Source organism: Nicotiana tabacum, chromosome 15 (genome assembly GCF_000715075.1).
Source record: "Nicotiana tabacum cultivar K326 chromosome 15, ASM71507v2, whole genome shotgun sequence".
Classification (NCBI taxonomy): domain Eukaryota; kingdom Viridiplantae; phylum Streptophyta; class Magnoliopsida; order Solanales; family Solanaceae; genus Nicotiana; species Nicotiana tabacum.
The window spans coordinates 74450554-74470781 of NC_134094.1; the positions used below are offsets into that span (position 1 = coordinate 74450554).

General features: G+C 38.6%; 1 protein-coding gene across 5 annotated transcripts; it reads left to right on the top strand.

Moving 5' to 3' along the window:
- The first annotated feature begins 521 nt into the window (after positions 1-521).
- LOC107771310 (urease) lies at positions 522-14273 on the top strand. Of its 5 annotated transcripts, none has more exons than XM_075230880.1 (18): positions 522-869; positions 1579-1652; positions 2224-2269; positions 2373-2478; positions 3415-3557; positions 3997-4107; positions 5220-5383; positions 5513-5882; positions 5959-6067; positions 7039-7178; positions 7558-7695; positions 7773-7864; positions 8034-8163; positions 8238-8396; positions 12272-12439; positions 13055-13189; positions 13468-13543; positions 13938-14273. In XM_075230880.1, the coding sequence occupies exons 1-18, from the start codon at positions 744-746 to the stop codon at positions 14153-14155; spliced, it is 2505 nt and encodes an 834-aa protein (XP_075086981.1). In that variant the 5' UTR covers positions 522-743; the 3' UTR covers positions 14156-14273. The 5 variants fall into 5 exon arrangements, with proteins under 5 accessions (XP_075086981.1, XP_075086982.1, XP_075086984.1 ...); XM_075230881.1 differs by having other exon boundaries at positions 13468-13539; positions 13934-14273; XM_075230883.1 differs by having other exon boundaries at positions 533-880.
- Positions 14274-20228: the final 5955 nt, after the last annotated feature.

Sequence of the window (20228 nt, forward strand, 5' to 3'; positions counted from 1 at the left end):
ATTTGTAATTATGGCCAATATTTTGGCTAATGGAGTCCATCTCACATAAGCATAAGCATCTTTGCAAAGTGTAGACTTTGTTAGCAATATTTTTTGGGACCCAAAAATATTGCATTGTGTGGTGGATATCATTTGCACAAGTTGTATCCCTTCTTTTACATCTAAGAGGCCAAGACTTTTTTGCCTGTAAAAGGGAAAGCCATTAGTTCATTTTATACACACCAACAAGACTTGAGTTTTCATTTCTTGTTTCTTCCTTTCCTCCTTTATTAAGAGTGTTTTGTATGAGAGTTAAGTGTTGACAAGCACATGTGTGTGAACCCTTTCTTTGGAGTGATCTTGTGAGCTTATTACCTTAGGGTATTTGGAATTAATTAGAGTATTTGCTCTAATTTGTACTCTTTTTTATACTCTTATTGATATAGTAAAATTGCACTTCTCCAATTTGTGAACGAAGGTCACATTGACCGAATCACACTATTGCATTGTTTTTATTATTATCGTTATATTGTTGCTCGGCTAAATTACGCCAACTTCCCATTCTAATATATGTCCACGGCCTTTGGAGAGTTTAACGTTTCCATAAGTCAACTTATCCGTCAAGCTCCGGCTTTATTCACTGCTACAGTTATTTCCCCTTCAAATTTCCTTGGATTTTCTATAATTAATAGCGAGTGGTTAACTTATGTATTTAGATTCTTCTACTCTGTCCTGTTAGTGAATTTAGACTGAAAAAGAAAAAAATGAAGTTGGTACCAAGAGAAATAGAGAAATTGATGCTCCATAACGCTGGATTTCTGGCTCAAAAGCGTCTTGCCCGTGCCCTACCTCTTAATTATACTGAAGCCGTTGCTCTTATTGCAACTCAGGTATCTTTTATGTATGTATATAATCCAAGTCCCATTTTTTATTTCCTGCTTGTTTTAATCAGCCAAAAGAGTTGAATAAACACCACCTTGTAATATTGCTAGTGTTAATTCTACCTGTTGAGTCAACAGTTTTACTTTTGGTGAAAAACTGTCATTTGCTATTTTAAATGGAAACTTGGGTTGTTTTGTATTGCACTAAAAGGACCTGAATTGAACAGAATGATAGAGAATTCATATGCCGAACCCCAACCTCTTATAAAGCATGAGATTTTATGTATTTAAATAAAAAATCACTTAGGGATTGAGCTATAGTTGATGGACAAAAAAGGTTAGTTTTGCTATTTCACTTGGGTTGTTTTGTTGTTCTAATGAAACAGAGCTGAATAGAGCAAACTACTTTGGGATTCAGCTATAGTTGCTGGTGAAAAAGAAAGGTTACTTTTGCTCTTTCAAATTATTCTTTGGGTTGTTTTATATTAATGAAATGGACCCAAATAGAGCAGACTGATACAAGAATTCATCTAGTGTGGGGACTATATGATTCGTTTAAATATCCTACATGCATGATACTACATGAAACTTGTAATATTATTTTGAGGGGTAGTGGTTAGGGTGTGCGTTTGTTTTTTGTACTTATAGAAGCTTATCTGCAATCATGTCTTATGCAGCCAGATTCGTTTTGATGTATTTCATTTTTCACAATGACAAGGTATTAGAATTTGTCCGTGATGGAGATAAGAGTGTGGCCGAGCTGATGGACGTAGGGAGACAATTACTGGGAAGGTACACTGTACATGAACGGCAGATGCCATATGGTCTACTGACTTATATTAATGAGATCAATGCTACCCTTGATATGTAAAAAGGTCTGATAATAAATTGGATTATTGTTTGCAAACAGGGCATTTGCATTGCTTTCTCTATTTTCTAGAGATGTCACCAGGCTAGATAAACACTTAAAATTCCACACGGCCTCGTAAGAAAGTAAACAGTGTGAATTGACCCAGGAATGCTGTTGGCAGGAAATAGAATAATTTGGGCATAGCAATATCTTATGCATCGCCATTCAGATTGTTAAGTGAGACAACTTGCATCAAAGGCTTGTTTGGGGTGTATATTTTTGGTTACAGCATATGATTTCCCTGGCACCAGGAAGTAATAAATTCATGCACCTAGAAAGTGGAGGGATTGAATCAATAAATAAAGAGAGTATCATGAGAAACAGTGCATATAAATTGAGCCCAGGTGAAGTTGATACGAGTTGAGCGAAGTGCCTCAAATAATGTAATTGTTTAAATGATTACATGAGGTTGATGGAGATCAATGAGCTTACAATTAACTTTTTTGTTGTCAGGAGACAAGTTCTTCCAACTGTTCCTCATCTCTTGGATACTGTTCAGGTACTACACTTTTCCCATTTTCTCTGTTTTTGCTCATTGACTTTGCCATTGTTCGTCTGCAGTTCAAGGCAGCTGGTGACTATTCAGTGATAATTTATTTTAGGTAGAGGGGACCTTTCCGGATGGAACAAAACTAATCACCATCCATGATCCTATAGCATGTGAAAATGGAAATCTGGATCTTGCTCTGCTCGGTTCTTTCCTTCCTGGTAATCATGTGACGTCCTGTTTTTAGCATCTTCAACTGTAATTTTTCTTTCATTGGCAAGAAACAAGATTTCGTTCTTTGCTATAGAAATAAATATCTTGGAAGAGGCACATTTTCTCCATATATTGGTACAACGAAGGTTATTTGACTAGAACTTGAATTTGGTGGAAGCGTTATTTTACTTGTATGAATAAGGTCCTCTTCATTGGGGTTGATGCTTGCTGACTCCAACCAAAACTCACACCAAGTGATCCCAATTAGGAATTACATCATCCCAATATCCGTAAGCCACTTTATTCCCCTTCATGCACCCAAAAGTACCTCAAACCGAAATGTTGTCTAAAGAGCCCTTCAATGAATCTGAAACTGTTCATCCCTCTAATGCTGCATTGCAGAATCAAATAATGATATAGAAGTATTCATGACCTATCTTTGAACTGAATTTCCAAATGTCAAAGTTAAGCTGTGGATCAAGTTGCCCCAGAGTCTGTTTCTAATTCAATTTGGTGGATAACTCTGTTGTATTCTTGGAGTTTCTATTTGCCGATTCTTCCCTCTGAATTCTTCCACCCACCATTGTTCTGTCTGTGCGCCATGGTTTGGGAGGGGCTGGCTGACATCTGGAACAATTTATTTCCCTCCTACTGTGTCTAGGAATTTAGTGGTAGCTCTCGTGAATAGGTATCTTGCGCATTTTAGACCCATATGATATTTATCTAAGCATACTAGTAGTCGATTCATGTGATGCTACCCTTTGTAATTTCTGAGTAAGTTTTGCAATTTAGTAATTTCTCCGGTTAAATCCTGAAATTTCAGGCATATATTTAGCTTTAAGCTGTTCTGGAAGTGAAGCATATTCAATTAGGCTTGCTTTGTTTGAAAGATATTTTTCAGATAGACGATAGGTACTGTTCGTTTGAAAGATATCATTTTGCAGTTCCTCCTCTGGACAAGTTTCCGTTGATAGAAGATAGTAAAATTCCTGGTCAGTTGTGCTTTGGAGGTGGGCTGATTGTCCTTAATCCTCACAGGAAGGCGGTAATTCTCAAAGTCACTAACACAGGTGACAGACCAATTCAGGTGCTTCTTTATGCCCTCCTTCATGCATTGCTGCATTGCACTACTCAGCCCTGTTCGCCCACTGCCAATCCCTCAATATGAATAATGAAAAGAAAAAATATTATGGAAAAGAGATCAAAGAGACTAATGTGAGAGAAAGAATTGAGTTATCCTGAGTTTCTGAGTTGAACTGAAGGTATCCTACATGACTTACTTAAATATGGAAGGGAAAATAGTTAGTGTAGTTATGCTACATATGTTGCTGAAACAAGTTCCATATTGTTTGACTAATTCAGTTTAGTTTTCTGTTTATTAGGTGACTGTAGGCTGGTAACTCCTGGATCCTTTGCCTTTCTTGTTACAAGTCTATAATGATGCTCCCCTCTTAGAGCTGTAGTACGTTCAGTATCCAGATATAAATGGGATTGACTCTCGTGGATCTAATTGCTAACATTTCCAGGTTGGCAGCCACTATCACTTCATCGAGGTCAATCCATCCTTGATTTGTGATCGAAGGAGAGCGCATTGCATGCGGTTGAATATACCTGCCGGCACAGCTACAAGGTTTGAAGTGAGACTTCTGACACTTTTAGCTTTGAAGCAACACTTTACTTCAAATCTGTGTCTTGGTTTTTGCAAGGATAGGAAAAGCAACTAGCATGTTTCTTTCTTCCCGGATATCTCTTCTGCCTGTAATATTCACTTTTTGTAATATGGTTGTTAGAAATTTATCTGGAAGTTGTGGAGTTAAGTAAACCATTCTACTTGAGCTTGGTTGTGAATTGGGGTTTTCCGGAACTGGCTAGGGCATTGATTTTTGAGAAGACATTGTGGACATATTGCTTTTGCTCAAGAACACATACAGGAGTTGGCGCAATTGTTATGTTTGTGATTAAGCATCTAATTAATGAATAAATGAGCTAATCTTGGCTCCACTTGTAGCAAATTTGCGGAGAAAAAGATGCTTGTAAGAATAGGATACCTACCTTTCTTAGAGCACATACCAGAGATATGCCTATAAATCTAGTACTCCTCTGTTCCAATTTATGTGGCGGTGTTTCGGCATGGAGTTTAAGAAAGAAAGAAAGATTTTTGGAACTTGTGGTCTTAAACCTGCCATGACATTTATGTGGTTATAAAAGTATACCATTAAGGGTAAAATGGGAAATTTTAAAGCTAAATTCTTTCAAAAAATAGGATGGTGGCATTCTTTTTTGAACGGATTAATAAGGAAATAGTGCCACATGAAATGGAATGGAGGGAATATATGTTATGGCTTCATTAAATGTCATTTGGACCTAAAAGCTCCTTGATAAAGAACATGATGAATTAACCTGATATGCCAGGATAAAGTAGATTAAAAAGGCCTCAATATTCAACTGAAAACTAGTCAAATATTTAATTGACAGACAATTAATAGTATCATCTGAAGAGTAATTGGAGAAGATTCTTGCCGTTCCGGACGTGCTTCCATTTCCAGTATAGGTTAGAGCTGAAATAGTCTGCAAGAGTTAGCAGTAATCTTTCCATGCTTAGATGTTTTTATATTTGTTCCTCTCTGGTCTTGTCCTTTAATTTTTGAAGTAGTGGTGCTCAAACATGTTAATCAAATTTGAGATTTATCTTCTCTTCAATTTCCGCTGTCTCGTGCTTGGAGTTGACAAATGTCAATTACTTTTCTAGCCAGGAGAAACAAAAAGTGTTGTTCTTGTTAGGATTAGTGGCAAGCAAGTGATCAGAGGAGGTAATGCAATTGCTGATGGTCCAGTTGATGATGCAACGGTTATGACAGTAATAGGAGCTCTGACTCAAGGAGGATTTGGCCATTTGGAAGAACCAAATGCAAGGTCTGGTAGTATTCTTACATTACCTTTTTTCTCTCATAACTTTCCTGAAGAATTTGAGTTATTTATTGAGTTGCTTAACTAATTTAGCTGCGAGAAAAGGAATGTCTTAGCTTGAAAAGTATTGTGCAGGGAAGGTGTTGTCGGAGAAGAATCTTGCTTTTCTTTTTCAATGTCTCATGAGGCATATGCCAACATGTATGGCCCCACCACCGGAGACAGAATACGTCTGGGTGATACTGACCTTTTTGCTGAGATTGAGAAAGACTTTAGTGTCTATGGTGATGAGTGCGTGTTTGGGGGTGGAAAGGTTCTAAGAGATGGAATGGGTCAAGCGTCTGGATATCCTTCAGCAGATTGTTTGGATACTGTTATAACAAATGCTGTAGTGATTGACTACACAGGGATTTTCAAGTGCGATATTGGAATTAAAGATGGTCGTATCTTTTCCCTTTGTAAGGCAGGTAACCCAGATGTCATGGATGGCGATACGATAATTGGGGTAAGTCTGGGAACATTCTGATGTTAAGTAGGCAGAAGTCACTAGAATGTGAAGCTAATACTTCCTGATCTTTCAGGTTAACACTGAGGTAATTGCAGGCGAAGGAATGATTGTAACAGCAGGAGCTATAGATTGTCATGTGCACTTTATATGCCCTCAGCTGGCATATGAGGCAATATCAAGTGGTAAAATCTGTAACTTTTAGGAAGTATATTTTTAGAATTCCCTTTGAGAAAATTGGAAGGGGAGCCTTGGCGCAACTGGTAAAGTTGTTGCCATGTGACCAGGGGGTCACGGGTTCGAGCCGTGGAAACAGCCTCTTGCAAAAATGCAGGGTAAGGCTGCGTACAATAGTGTGGTCCAGCCCTTCCCCAGACCCCGCACATAGCGGGAACATAGTGCACCGGGCTGCCCTTTTTTCCTTTGAGAAAATTGCTAATACATGCTTTTTGTTTTTACGTTTTTGTAGCATGTTTATGTAACAACTGTGTGTAGCTAAATATGTAAACAATATGATCCCCCGTGCTCTTGTAGTGTTCCAGATTTATGTTGTAACCTCCTGTCTTTGGTATTTATGATCACTGTCAAATTGAGCAGATTTTATCTGGTTTTTGGTTTTCTTTTGGAGATAATCGTCCAATTTGATTGAATGTTGGAGAGAACTGTTTTTTTTTCTTCCTTTTTTTTGGTGTGATATGGTCTTAACTCACCTTTAGAAGAGACTTCAAAGATTTTGGCAGCTGAAAGTTACTATTCATCTGGTGATAGTCATACTAAGTATCTGTTGATTGTTTGATGCTCGACATTTGGGTCTAAGCAAATTATGAGAAGGGTTACTTATCCGCGGTTTTGGTAGTCAATCCATAAACTGATTTGCTTAACTGACTACATATTGCCGGAACCACATGCATTTGGATGCAATAAGGATCACGTTATCATATGGGTAATCAGATTTGAAAGCTGAAGCAGAAGAGCTCCTATCTAAGCTGTTTATCCAATAGCTCAGACTTAAGCTTGCCTTGTATTGTTCTATAAGTGGCTTAATTTTCTATAAAGCAAACTTAATCTATTGTGTTCTAGGAAAGAGGAGTGAAGTGATAAATTGCTAGCGGTTGTGTTTAATTTATTGTCTTGTTTCCTTCTTTATGTTTTGTAGGAATCACTACAATGGTGGGAGGTGGTACAGGACCTGCTCATGGGACACGTGCAACCACTTGTACACCGGGGCCTGTGCATATGGAATTGATGTTGCAGTCAACAGACGAACTTCCCCTAAATTTTGGCTTCACTGGAAAAGTATGCTTATTTGCTCGCTTGTTTTACTGATGAAAGAAAAGTATGCTTATTTTCTGGGATTTACTGTAAAAGAATAACTATGTGTAGCTTCAGATTTTGCGAACATTCTTTCACTTGCTTGTAAGCTCAAGTGGCATAACTGCACTTCACAGAGTCAGAACCAGATCTCTTCACCCTCTTTCCTACTATTGTGACCAACAAATGGAACAAAAGATCTTTGTTTCTGTGTTCTCTGTGTTGGGCATACACGGATGATTTTATGCTGATTTCTTTAGTGTAATGCATTGGTGGTTTGTCCAACTTGAAGTCCATTAGATGTTCCAACAATGTGGTATGCCTGTTTCCAGTGCATTTATTTCTTTGTCCAATTGTTTTGCAGGGTAACAGTTCCAAGGCTGAGGGCTTACATGAAATAATCAAAGCTGGAGCAATGGGCCTGAAGCTTCATGAGGACTGGGGAACTACTCCTGCTGCTATAGATATGTGCCTTGCTGTTGCAGATCAATATGACATTCAGGTGCTCGTTCCTTTCTGTGTTTGCTGATTTAACCAAGTTTTACAAGTTAAAAAGTGATTATGATTTCTGAAATGCAGGTCAACATCCATACTGACACCTTGAACGAATCTGGATTTGTTGAGCATACAATTGCTGCTTTTAAAGGTCGCACCATACATACATACCACAGGTAAACACTTAATGTACCTGCTCCCTCCAACTCCGAAGGAAAATGGCAAAAAGAAGAAAGAGAGCCAAGAATGATGAATAGAGAAAAAAGGGATAAAATACACTGCTGCTTGCCTATTAGATTAACGAACACGACTCTTCTATCCCATGTTGTAACATGTACTCTGCAGTGAAGGTGCTGGTGGTGGACATGCTCCGGATATCATCAAAGTTTGTGGTGTAAAGAATGTCATTCCCTCATCAACCAATCCCACACGTCCATTCACTTTGAATACTGTGGACGAGCACCTTGACATGCTGGTAACAAAAGCTTATACTAGGGTGAAGTTTCTATGCTCCTGAACAATATATTGACCTGATAGCTCTACATGCAGATGGTATGCCATCATCTGAACAAGGACATCCGAGAGGATGTAGCTTTTGCTGAATCGCGGATTCGAGCTGAAACAATTGCTGCAGAAGACATTTTGCATGATATGGGAGCAATTAGCATTATATCTTCTGATTCACAAGCCATGGGTCGAATTGGAGAGGTTTTCAGTAGTCTAATTTCCAATTAATTTTTGGATTGAGAAACATCACATTGCAGGCAAACTCAACCAATTATTAGTTTTCTCACAATATTTTCTGTTAAGAGCTGGTAAACAGAATGTTTGGTGTTTGTATAATCACATCAGCATAATGCAGTAAGCAGCATGTACATCAACGTTCTTAACACCTACCTACCACAACCCAATGTTTTATATATGCTGCTAGAATATTAAGTGAATATGTATCTAGATTCATCGCACCTGAATAAGGAAAATCATACAGAATTTTCTATAGGGTACCTTAGGATATTTTGTACTTAATTGTAGAATATTTACTTATCTTATTAGCATAAGGATTGATTACCTACCAAATTTTATTTAGTGTAAGACTCTTTATTTTTGTTGAAGAGGAATTCATTAAAAGCATCCAGAGGATGCAAGCAAAAGATTACAAGAAAGAGAGAGAGTGTCTGCTAATATACACAAAAAGTTATTCTATCACTAGGGAGCGGACACAATCCAAAAGTTGTGAGCCAACTAAACAAATTCAGTAAGCATTTTGCTTTGAGTACATGAGTAGGAGCTGAGATCCCATCAAAACATCTATAGTTCCTTTCATTCCAGATGCACCAAAAAATAGCAGCAGATACCAGTTACCATATTATTTTGATGGATTTACCAACTTACCATGAGCACCAGCTTTCATATGCTTCCTAGATGCTGTTAGGCTTGAAGCAGGCTAGTCTAAAAAGAGAGAAGAACATGTTCCAAATATCATATGCTACAGGACGATGCACAAAGAGATGTCTATCTCTTTATCCGTATTGCACATGTAGCACCTATTCACTGTTGGTATACTCATTGGGCTGAGGTTATCTTGTGTGAGGCATGTTTCTTATAAGGTAATCCAGCTAAACCAGATCACTTTAGTAGGCAGTTTTGTTTTCCAAATTAATTTCCATGGCCAATTGTTTATCAGCTCATTGTTGGAGCAGAGGTGTCATATGCTTTCTTAAACTGTAAATTTCCCCTCCTTAGAATCCTCCCATTCCAGTCTGTCCTTCAACCGAGGGTTGATAGCAGTCCCTGCTAGCTTGGCAAGCAATTCCATCAGGTCATTTATTTCCCAATCTTGAAAATGGCTCCTGAATTGAGGGTCCCAAGAGCTATTCTACCAATATTGTTCTCCAGTGGATTCTTGATTACTTGCCAATTGGTACAAATTTGGGAATTCATCTTTTAATGCCATTGTTCCCAGTCACTTGTCTTTCCAAAACTTGATATGTGTTGCACTCCTTAACTTGAGCTTTGAGTTAAGTTGAAACTCATCCCATAAATCGGATATGTGCTTCCAGAGGCCTGTACCATAGGTGATCTGCTATGTTTTGTGTTGTTTCTCACACCATATTTTGCATTGATTACTGATTTCCATAATCCAGGATTCTCCATATTATACCTCCCGTGCCATTTCATTAGCATACTCTTATTATGTAATGCCGAATCTTTAGCACCCAATTCTCCATGCTCCTTTGGTGAAATGAGCTTTGGCCATTTAACCAAGTGAAATTTGTGGCTCTGACTCTTGCCTAACATAAGAAGGCTCTTCCAATTTGAGCTAGTCTCTTCTGTAACTTTAACCGGAATTGGGAATAATGACATGGCATGAGAAGGGGAGCCTTGGAGCAATGGTAAAGTTGTCTCCATGTGACTTATAAGTCACGGGTTCAAGTCGTGGAAGAAACCACTAATGCTTGCATTAGAGTAGGCTATCTACATCACATCCTTAGGGATGCGGTCTTTCCTCAGATCCTGCATGAATGCGGGATGCTTTGTACACCGGGCTGCCCTGGGAATAATGATATGAAGCATGTAGGGGTACTGTCCAGCACACTAATTATAAGTGTCAATCTACTAGAGGGGTACTGCATTTTCCAGGAGGCCAATCTTTTCCCAAACTTCTCAATAACCCCACTCCAGATTTCTTGTGATTTGTATGAAGCTACCAATGGGAGACCCAGCTATGCAGTGTGGGATGGAGCCTTGGAGCAATGGTAAAGTTGTCTCCATGTGACTTATAAGTCACGGGTTCAAGTCGTGGAAGCAACCACTAATGCTTGCATTAGGGTAGACTATCTACATCACACTCTTAGGGGTGCGGTCCTTCCTCGGATCCTGCATGAATGCGGGATGCTTTGTACACCGGGCTGCCCTGGGAATAATGATATGAAGCATGTAGGGATACTGTCCAGCACACTAATTATAAGTGTCAATCTACTAGAGAGGTACTGCATTTTCCAGGAGGCCAATCTTTTCCCAAACTTCTCAATAACCCCACTCCAGATTTCTTGTGATTTGTATGAAGCTACCAATGGGAGACCCAGGTATGTAGTGGGGAAGGATCCCACACTCCAACACATTATATCAGATAGCTCTTCGATGAATTGTGCTTTTTGACATGTTCACGTGTAAATCTGATATGGCTTCAATTATTATAAGTGTGAGGTTCAGGCACATTACTTGTGATTTCTCAGCCTCACAGAATATATGGAGAACCTCTTGTACATTGTGTATCAAGTCAATAAGCTTCTTTTTATTTTACATTGTGTCAGAGCTAGAACCAATTTTATCCAATGTTGGACCCCCATCTTATATTGTCCACGTTCCAGATGTCTGGTCCCTGAGCGTGAGAGGGGTGAAGTTTACCATATTGGTGGAGGAAATAGCTTGTTGTCTGCTATATGATTTTGAAAAATCCTCAGCTCTTGAGCTAATTTTTGGGATTGAGTTAGGCCTAAGATCCCCCTTTTTATTATGGTATTAGAGCAGGTAGAGGTCCTAGGTTCGAGTCTCCTTGACACCACTATCAAAAAGAATTTCTATGTGCTTTGATCATCCAAAAGAATCAAAACGCAAGGGGGCATGTTATAGACATATCTAAGTAAATAAAATTGTGCTTTCTCTAACAGCTTAAGCTTTTAGATGAGATGATCACACACTTCTTTCTATTGGGTTTATGTTATAATATGTCTCCTGCTATTACGGTTAGGATTTTCCAGGAAAGCAAAATCTATTCTTTCTTTGTTGTTAGTTGATAATAGGCTCATGTCACGATTAAGGCGAAAGTGCATATTAAGAAAACTTTTTATCAGATCAATCTCCCTTACAATCCCTTGTGCTGGAACCTAATTAAGCTGAACAAAAATAATAGAGAACCAGAGGGATCCATCCAATTATATAGTATTATTTATTTCTTTTCTGGCATTTGTTATTTCTTGAAGGTGGAATATTGAAAAAGAAGGTAACCGAGTAGGTTATATCCTAGACTGAACGCCCTGTTGCTGCCAGAATTTGCCAGAAAACTGCAATTAATTGTCCTTGTGCTAGGAACTTACTAGCAGCAAAGTTAGTTTGGTCTGAAAGAGAGGAAGCACCATATTGATGTCTCCTTCCAGCTCTCCTAAACTATTTTCTTTAGTTTGCCACCTCATAACACTTGCAGAGACTCAAACTGCTTTCTCCTATGTAACTTGTGTGTCATCCTCTAATAACAACTTGAGTGTCACCCTCTTAAAAGTTCAAGGGAGAGATTCTGAAGTATATGATAAAGTTTAACTCTGTCGTTATCAAGGGATATGTGTTTTCTGCTGTGGGGTGTAAAAATTGGACAGGGGGTTGAACTTGGCAGTAGGGAAATTTCTGTTGTTTAGCCAATATGAATATTGCAATTAACTGAGTAGGCTCAGGTCCTTCTGTTAAGCCTGTAATCAGCTACCTGCTGTGAGTTAGCACTGAATGTGATTAAGATGAATATATATTTTACACTTTCTACAAAACTTGGCTGTATGATATATATATTGGTCAGATACTTCTCTTACCAGGTGATTAGTAGAACATGGCAGACTGCCCATAAGATGAAGTCATTTAGAGGACCACTGGACATTGATGGGCCAGACAGTGACAATTTCCGGATCAAACGATACGTCGCAAAATACACTATAAATCCTGCAATTGCTAATGGAATCTCTCAATATGTTGGATCAGTTGAGGTCTGTCTTTATCATCACTGTTAATCTCATGAGTTTGTTAGACTGATTACTGACTGTTTACCTTCGTGACCTTCAATACTAAATTCTATAGCTCTCCAGAGAGATGCTTTTGTGATGTTATGAATTGGAAATTTTTCTTTTGTTACAGTTTTTCATCACTTCCTTTTTAGGGTGAGGTGCTTATGATATATGGACTCTTCGTTTACCTAGATGTATTGGACGTGTATGACAAGGGTATGGATACTTTGTGTAAGTCCTTCAAAATACACTAAAACACCTGTAAAACTTTGGACATGACCATGTCAGATCCATATCCAGCCGACCTAATATCCGAGGCTACGTAACATTTGGGTTCTTTTTGGGGTTTTTTTTTTTTGGGGGGGGGGGGTGGGGGGTGGGGGGGTGGGGTGGAGAGGACCATGTTAGAAAACTTGAAGCATGTCTAGTTCAACTAAATTTGTAGAAACTTGCATTGCTATAAAGCTATTAGAATCTTTAAAGGTAGTTATTCTCTCCTTTGTCATCATAGTGCTGAAGGCATTGTCCTCTGAAAAGTCGAGCACTTCAACTCTCATTGTCATAGATTCCAGTTTTATTTTATTGGATATCTTGCAGGTAGGGAAATTAGCTGATCTTGTGGTGTGGAAACCATCGTTTTTTGGGGCGAAACCAGAAATGGTGATCAAAGGAGGGGTAATAGCTTGGTCAAACATGGGAGACCCGAATGCTAGCATCCCAACTCCTGAACCGGTAACTGTTTTACATTGGAGGACTCTTTTATTCGCAATTTTTGCTATTAACCAACTTTTGAATCTATGTTCTTGCATGCAAGAGATCCAACATTGGACTAATGTTTCTTAAATAACTTCATAGTGTAATTCTCTTTTTGGCTTTCATAAGCTAATATTGAATTATTGCTTACGTTTTACTACTAGCCTGTACCCTTTAGACCCTTATTCAGTTTTGTTATCCCGTTGAAAGCAGAACTGTTATCTGCATTTTCATTACTGAAGCACAAGTTGTTACAGGTGTTAATGAGGCCTATGTTTGGAGCATTTTCCAAGGCTGCAAGTACTAATTCAATTGCTTTTGTCAGCAAGGCATGTCTCTCTCTCTCTCGTGTATGGCCATTTTCTCGTATATTTAGGAGTTGAGATTTACTGTATATACACTGGCAATGTAAAGATTGTATACACAGAGTGTATTTTAACCCGTTACAAGAGGTTTATTACTCTATTTTCTGAGTTACCATATTAGATTTGCTAAGGATGGACAGCTATTGTTGTAGGTAATGTAACCTAATGGTGCAAAATAACTATATACTGCCAGGGAGTAGAAGTTAAATTTAGGAGTTGACGTTAGGACCGTCAAAACTTGAAGGATGTTCTTTTGCTAGAAGCTCTGCCGCTACACATACGAATATGCACTGAAGAATAACGGAATCTCTATAACATGTGTACTAACACAACTCTGTCTACTGCATTGGATAAACAGGCAGCTCTGGATGCTGGAATAAAACACTCATATGGACTAAATAAGAAGGTGGAAGCTGTAAGTAATGTGAGAAACATAAGTAAACTAGACATGAAGCTCAACGATGCACTTCCTGACATCAAAGTCGATCCGGAGACATACACGGTGACCGCTGATGGAACAGTCCTGACATGCACGCCAGCTATTACTGTTCCGCTCTCGAGGAACTATTTTCTTTTCTAGTGGTAACTATTTATACTCCAGTAGCTTTTGGTTGGGTACTTTTGATATGAGATATAACTCAACAGATTTTCGTTTTCTCGACTTGCATGTAATGTTTACTAGGTTTCAACTGCTTCAACGTTTACTTTTCCCCTTATGTTAGACCAAATATTTTGTAGGTAGTCAACGGAAAATAGTAATTGGGGACGAGGGAACAATGTGGGATAAGAATAGTAGAATTAGAGGTAATGGAAGGGACTTCCTATTTATAAGTACTCGGCTTAATGGTACCCGAAGTTGTGGTGGAGTCCCCGTTGAGGAGCGGGTGCTATATGGCGGTCTTAGTAGACTTGTTACACATTATAAATCTAATCTCTTTCCACATTGCTTGTTCTTAATCTAATAGGCCTAATTATTTTGTTAATTCTGCTTATGATTGAAAGTAAGATATATATATATATATATATATATATATATATATATATATATATATATTTTTTTTTTTTTTCATGTATTCCGAAAAATATTTTTTCTAGGAAGATAAGTTCCTTAAAAATTAGAAAATGGCTTCCCTAAAGATTAGGGAAGCAAGTTCAATAGATGGCAATCACGCTAATTATGTTCTCCCCACACCCCTAACACGCCACTCCCACATCAAATCCTAACCCACCCCCACTATGAACCACGAACCCTGACCCATCTCTACTTTTTATCTCTTAGAATAATATTTTCTACTTACTTATCAAATATTTATGAATTGTTTTTTTCTAGAAAACATTTTTCGACGAAAAACATTTCCCCCATCCCAAACACACCTTTCATATCATGCTTTACCGAGTGAAGTATGTCTCGTCTTTATCTTTGAATTATACCCATTTTCTCCCTCTTTTATAAGTTGGGATGGACGATCGCTACTTCAGTTTGGTATTGAAGAATTTCAGTGTGGTACTTTAATATTTGACTTATTAATTGTGTATATCAAATATCCTACCAAATTAGTTTGATATGGTTCGATATTCCCAATTATACGGCATTGTAATCTTTTCCTCCATTGGCATTTCAGTATATCAGTTGTTATTTTTAGTTTTCATAGTACAAACGAGTTAAAAAAATTAAACAAGTTCTTTATAATATTATAATATTACAAGTGAAGAAAACAATGTTCAACTTTTTGCACGAGAGCATACAAGACGTAAAAGAATAATCTGGAAGTGTAATAGATGCATCTATCGGTAAGCAGATGGCACCTAATAGAGTGGCTAAGGTTTGTGGAAACATTGACCATCAATTAATATGAAAAACTGGTATCATTTAACGAAAACCTTAAACAAAGCAGAATAATACATATATTCTAGGTCATGAGTGGTAAGGGAAACCAATATAGTATATGTTGGGACGACATATTTTGGCTTAAGCTTACAAGATTATTAGGTTATCTACTAAAAAGTTCGGTATTTCGGTTTATCAAAATACCACAATTTCAAAATCAAGAACCGTACCGAAATATCTAACTTTTAAAAATTCAAACTGAATCAATATCGAAGTAACCAAAGAACTAAAACCGAAGTGCCAAATTAATTCAGTCTGATTTTTTGAATTTTATGTCTAACCACGAGAAGTGAATTTAATCACGAGCAAGTGACATTTAAGTAGGGACTCAAAAGCATATGCAGGATAACTGTCTTCTAAAAATATTTTAGGGGTAGAAAGATATACAGCTTTCTGAAAAAACCAACTAAGCTAAAGAAAAATAAAAATAAATTTTAGTTCTATCTCTTGATCGCACCAATGCATAGCTGTGGAAATCTTGATGGTTGAGCGCTTTAAAAATGATGAGATAAATCTAAAATTTTGTAACGACCTGATAGGTCGTTTTGAGTTTTAGCTTCTCATTTTGTGATTTGAGATCTTACATAGCTTTATTTGACGATTTATGACTTGTGGGCGTGGTTCATTTCGTTATCCGGAGAGTCTAGATATGATTTTTCAAAGAAAACTTGATTTTTGAACTTTAAAATGGTTAGAGTTGATTATAGTCAACATTGTTGGTAAACGACCTCGGATCGACGTTTTGGCAATTTCGGAAGGTTCGTATGATGATTTTGGACTTGTATGCATGTTTGGTTGGGGTGTCGGGTGACCCGAGACCGTTTTGGCGCTTATTATGAAAAGTAAAAAATTGGAACTTAAGAACTTTAAAATCTTTGAGTTTTGACGTGTGATTTTGGTTCTTGATGTTAATTTGATATTTTGAGCTTACGAGCGAGTTCGTATGAGGTTTATGTATTGTGTGGATATTTGGAGTATGCTTCAGGGGGTTCAGGTGAGTTTCACGGTAGTTTTCAACCATTCTTGCGTAATATGCAGCAGCTGATGTAGTGTGCATCGCAAACGCGGAGCTTGTCTCACGTTCGTGAATGGTTAATTGGGGCAGGGGTGTTTTACTCTAAGCGAACGCAAAGGGAAGCTCGCGAACGAGATGGCCTAGGGTGGAGCTGGCGTTCGCAAATGCGGTTGACCAAACGCGAACGTGTAGGCTTGGGGGATGGTAGGGCTTTTCTTCATCGCGTTCTGGATAGCAAACACGGAGGCTTGGAGGGCAACAGCCTTCACGAACGCGAAAAAGCCTTCATAAACGCGATGGCCAGTTGGCAATTGATTTTCGCGAACGCGACAGGCGCTTTGCGAACGTAAAGAACACCCGACGTCCATGTATATAAAGGGATAAAAATCGGGATTTTATGCCACTTTTCACCATATTTGAGACCTAGATCACAGATTGAGGAGATTTTAAGAGGATTTTTATCCCAACTATTAAAGTTAGTAACTGTTACCTAGTTTTGATTTATTTTCATAAATTCTCATAAATTTTTATCCCTAAATCTAGTATTTTAAAGTGCAGAAATTGGGATTTTGGGAAAAAACTTTTGAGGGTTAATTTTGGGGATTTGAACCTCAATTTGAAGTCCATTCTTGATATAAATCACATAGTTAGACTCGGGGGAGAATGGATAAATGAGAATTGGTGTTAGTTTCGGATTTTGACCATGTGGGTCCGGGTTGACTTGTCCAAATGTGATAAAATTTAAATCTTTTTTATACTAGGATAGTTTCTAAATCTTGTTTTGACTTATTTCGGTATTATTTGACTAGATTCGAGTGGTTTGGAGGCTTGTTCTAAAGGGAAAGCTGTGTTGGATTATTTACTTTATACCGAAAAGAGGTAAATATTGTGGTTTACCTTGATTTGAGAAAATTAGGTGTGAATGATCTATTTTCAACGTGTTCTATGTGTTTGGGGCCACCTGGTGACGAGTGCATGTGCATTGTCGTGGTTTAAAGCATACAAGTGGGAGCTAGATTTTTCATGCCTTTACTTATTTCATGCTTTTATTTGTTAAATGCCTCTACTTATTTCATGTTTTTACTCGTTAAATATTTTTACTTGATACATACTTTTACCTGCTACGTGCTTTTACTTGCTACGTGCTTTTACCTTCTACATGACTTTACTTGTTACATGCCTTACTTGTCACATGTCTTAACTTGTTTCATGCTTTGTTCTTCTACGCGGTATTAGATTTTGTGGCTACTTGACCGTTCGCGTGTTATTGGCCTTGTTTGAGTCTTTGTCGGGATATATAAGTGAGACTAGTTACGGACATCAAATTGCCTTCTATTCCTTGCTAGTGTACATCTTTTCCTTAATGAAATAGGTTCCTATTGTTTTCGATATTTTATTATATACCTCGCTATGTCAGGATGGATTGTTAGATGATTCTATATAAATCGATATGCAGGATCAGGTTGCCACCACGATAATGTTATGATAAGGATCGAGTTGCTCGCCGCAACAATAGCATGACCATGGGATTGGGTTGCCGCTGCAACGATGTTGTGTATTGGATTGGATTATGCGGCATAACATATATAATACATATTTTGTTGTTGTTTGTGATTTAGTCCTCATTGTAAGTTGTAATTATGTTGTTCACGTATATGGTTCTTCCCTACTGTTTTGAGCTGCTGAATAGGGGTTTGGTTGTGTCATTTGATGAATGTGGAGTAATATTTTTGGTTTTGGCTCCATTTATTATTTTTCTGCTTTTATTCATGTTATTATTATGTTATATATATTGTTATTCCTGTTGCTTTTAAACTGTACAAGTTATATGGTAAGGGTCTCTTCATTGCCTAGTCACTACCTTCGAGGTTAGGCTCAATACTAACCGAGTAAATTGTGTCGGTTGTACTCATACTATACTTCTGCACTTCTTGTGTAGATTCTGATATTAGTACTAGCGGAGTCCCCAAAGGTGCTTAGCTGATACCAGATAAGTGACTTGAGGTAGAGCCGCACACTCGTCCTCAGTCCGTAAAGTCATCTTTCCATTTCTTCTCTACTATTTATTGTACCAGATAGTATTTTATTGTTTGCAAATGTTGTATTTAGCCTTTCTAGTAGCTCATATACTCTGTGACTCCAAATCTTGGTAGGTTGTTTAGACGGTGTTTGGCTTTAGACTTATTTTGTATTTTATTAGAGTTTTACTCTTATTCAATGTTATTATGTTGTTAAATGCTAGTCTATTTTCCTTATTTATAGTTAAGTGTTGGCTTGACTAGCAAGCGGTATTAGGCTCCATCACGACCCCGCTGGTTCGGATTTTTGGTCGTGACAAGTTAGTATCAGAACACTAGGTTTCCTAAGTCTCACGACTCATGAGTAAGCTTGGTAGAGTCTTGAGGATCGGTACAGAGACGTCTGTACATATCTTCGAGAGGCTATAAAGCTTTCAGGAAACTTTGCTTTTTTCTCTTTCTCTATCGTGCGCCTTTATTCTATCCTAAAGTTTGAATCTTTACTCTCTTATTCTCTTACAAATGGTGAGGAGACGCACTTCAGCGGCAACCGAGGTTGAATTGGAGCCCCAGATTGCAGCCACTACCAGGGGTAGGGGCCTGGGCTGGGGTAAAGACAGAGGCAGAGGCAGAGGCAGAGGCAAAGCTCATCCTAGAGCACATGCAGCTATACCTAGAGTCGAGCCTCAGCTAGCTCCGGATGGTGAGATTCCAGTTCAAGTCAAGCCGGTAGGACCAACTCAGGTCCTAGAGGGGTTCATTGCTACCCCAATGCGTTTTGTCCTCATGGTTGACCTTATGGAGAGCATGGTTCATGCTAGTGTGCTTACTATGGCACCATCCACTTCTCATGCCAGGGTAGGAGCTCAGACTCCCGCTACTCACACCCCAGAGCATATGACCCATGGTTATCAGACCCCAGGAGTATTACCAGTTGGAGTGGTTCAACCTATTATTGCCGGGCGGCCAGAGGATGGGCCCACGATGTTAGTCGATGCACTGAAGAGGATGGATAAGTTCCAGAAGTTGTTTCCTCCTCACTTTAGCGGTGCACCTTCAGAGTATATCTAGGACTTCCTAGACTGTTATCATGAGATTCTGCGCATTTTAGGACTAGTTGAGTCCAATGGAGTTGACTTCACTATCTTTAAGATGCATAGTTCGGCCAAGAGGTGGTGGCAGACGTATGAGATGTGCAGGCCAGCAGGATCACCCCCTCTTACACGGGCTCAGTTTTTTCAGTTGTTCTTGGGGAAGTTCATCCCACTTACTCAGAGAAATGAGCTACGCATCCATTCTGAGCGTGTTCAGTAGGGTGGTATGACAATCACCCAGTATGAGACGAGGTTTGTTGATTTTTCTCGTGATGCAGCTATCCCGATCCCTACTAAGAGGGAGAATGTGGGGAGGTTTATAGAGGGGCTTTCTTATGGTATCAGACTTTAGACAGCTAGAGAGGACGAGACTGAGACTTCTTTCACTCAGGAGGTTGAGATTTTTTGAAGGATTGAGCGGATTCGTGGCCAGGGAAGAGAGACGACATCTGATAAGAGGCCTCGTTATTTTGGTAGTTTAAGTGGTGCCTCGTTTGGAGGAAGGGGTTCTTTTGGTAGAGGTCATTCTATTAGACCGATTCAATCAGCACTCTAGGTTTCTCAGGGTACGTCAGGCAGCCATGGTACTTATGGTTCTCGCTTAGGGCAGCCATTATTTTTGCATCTCCAGCTCACAT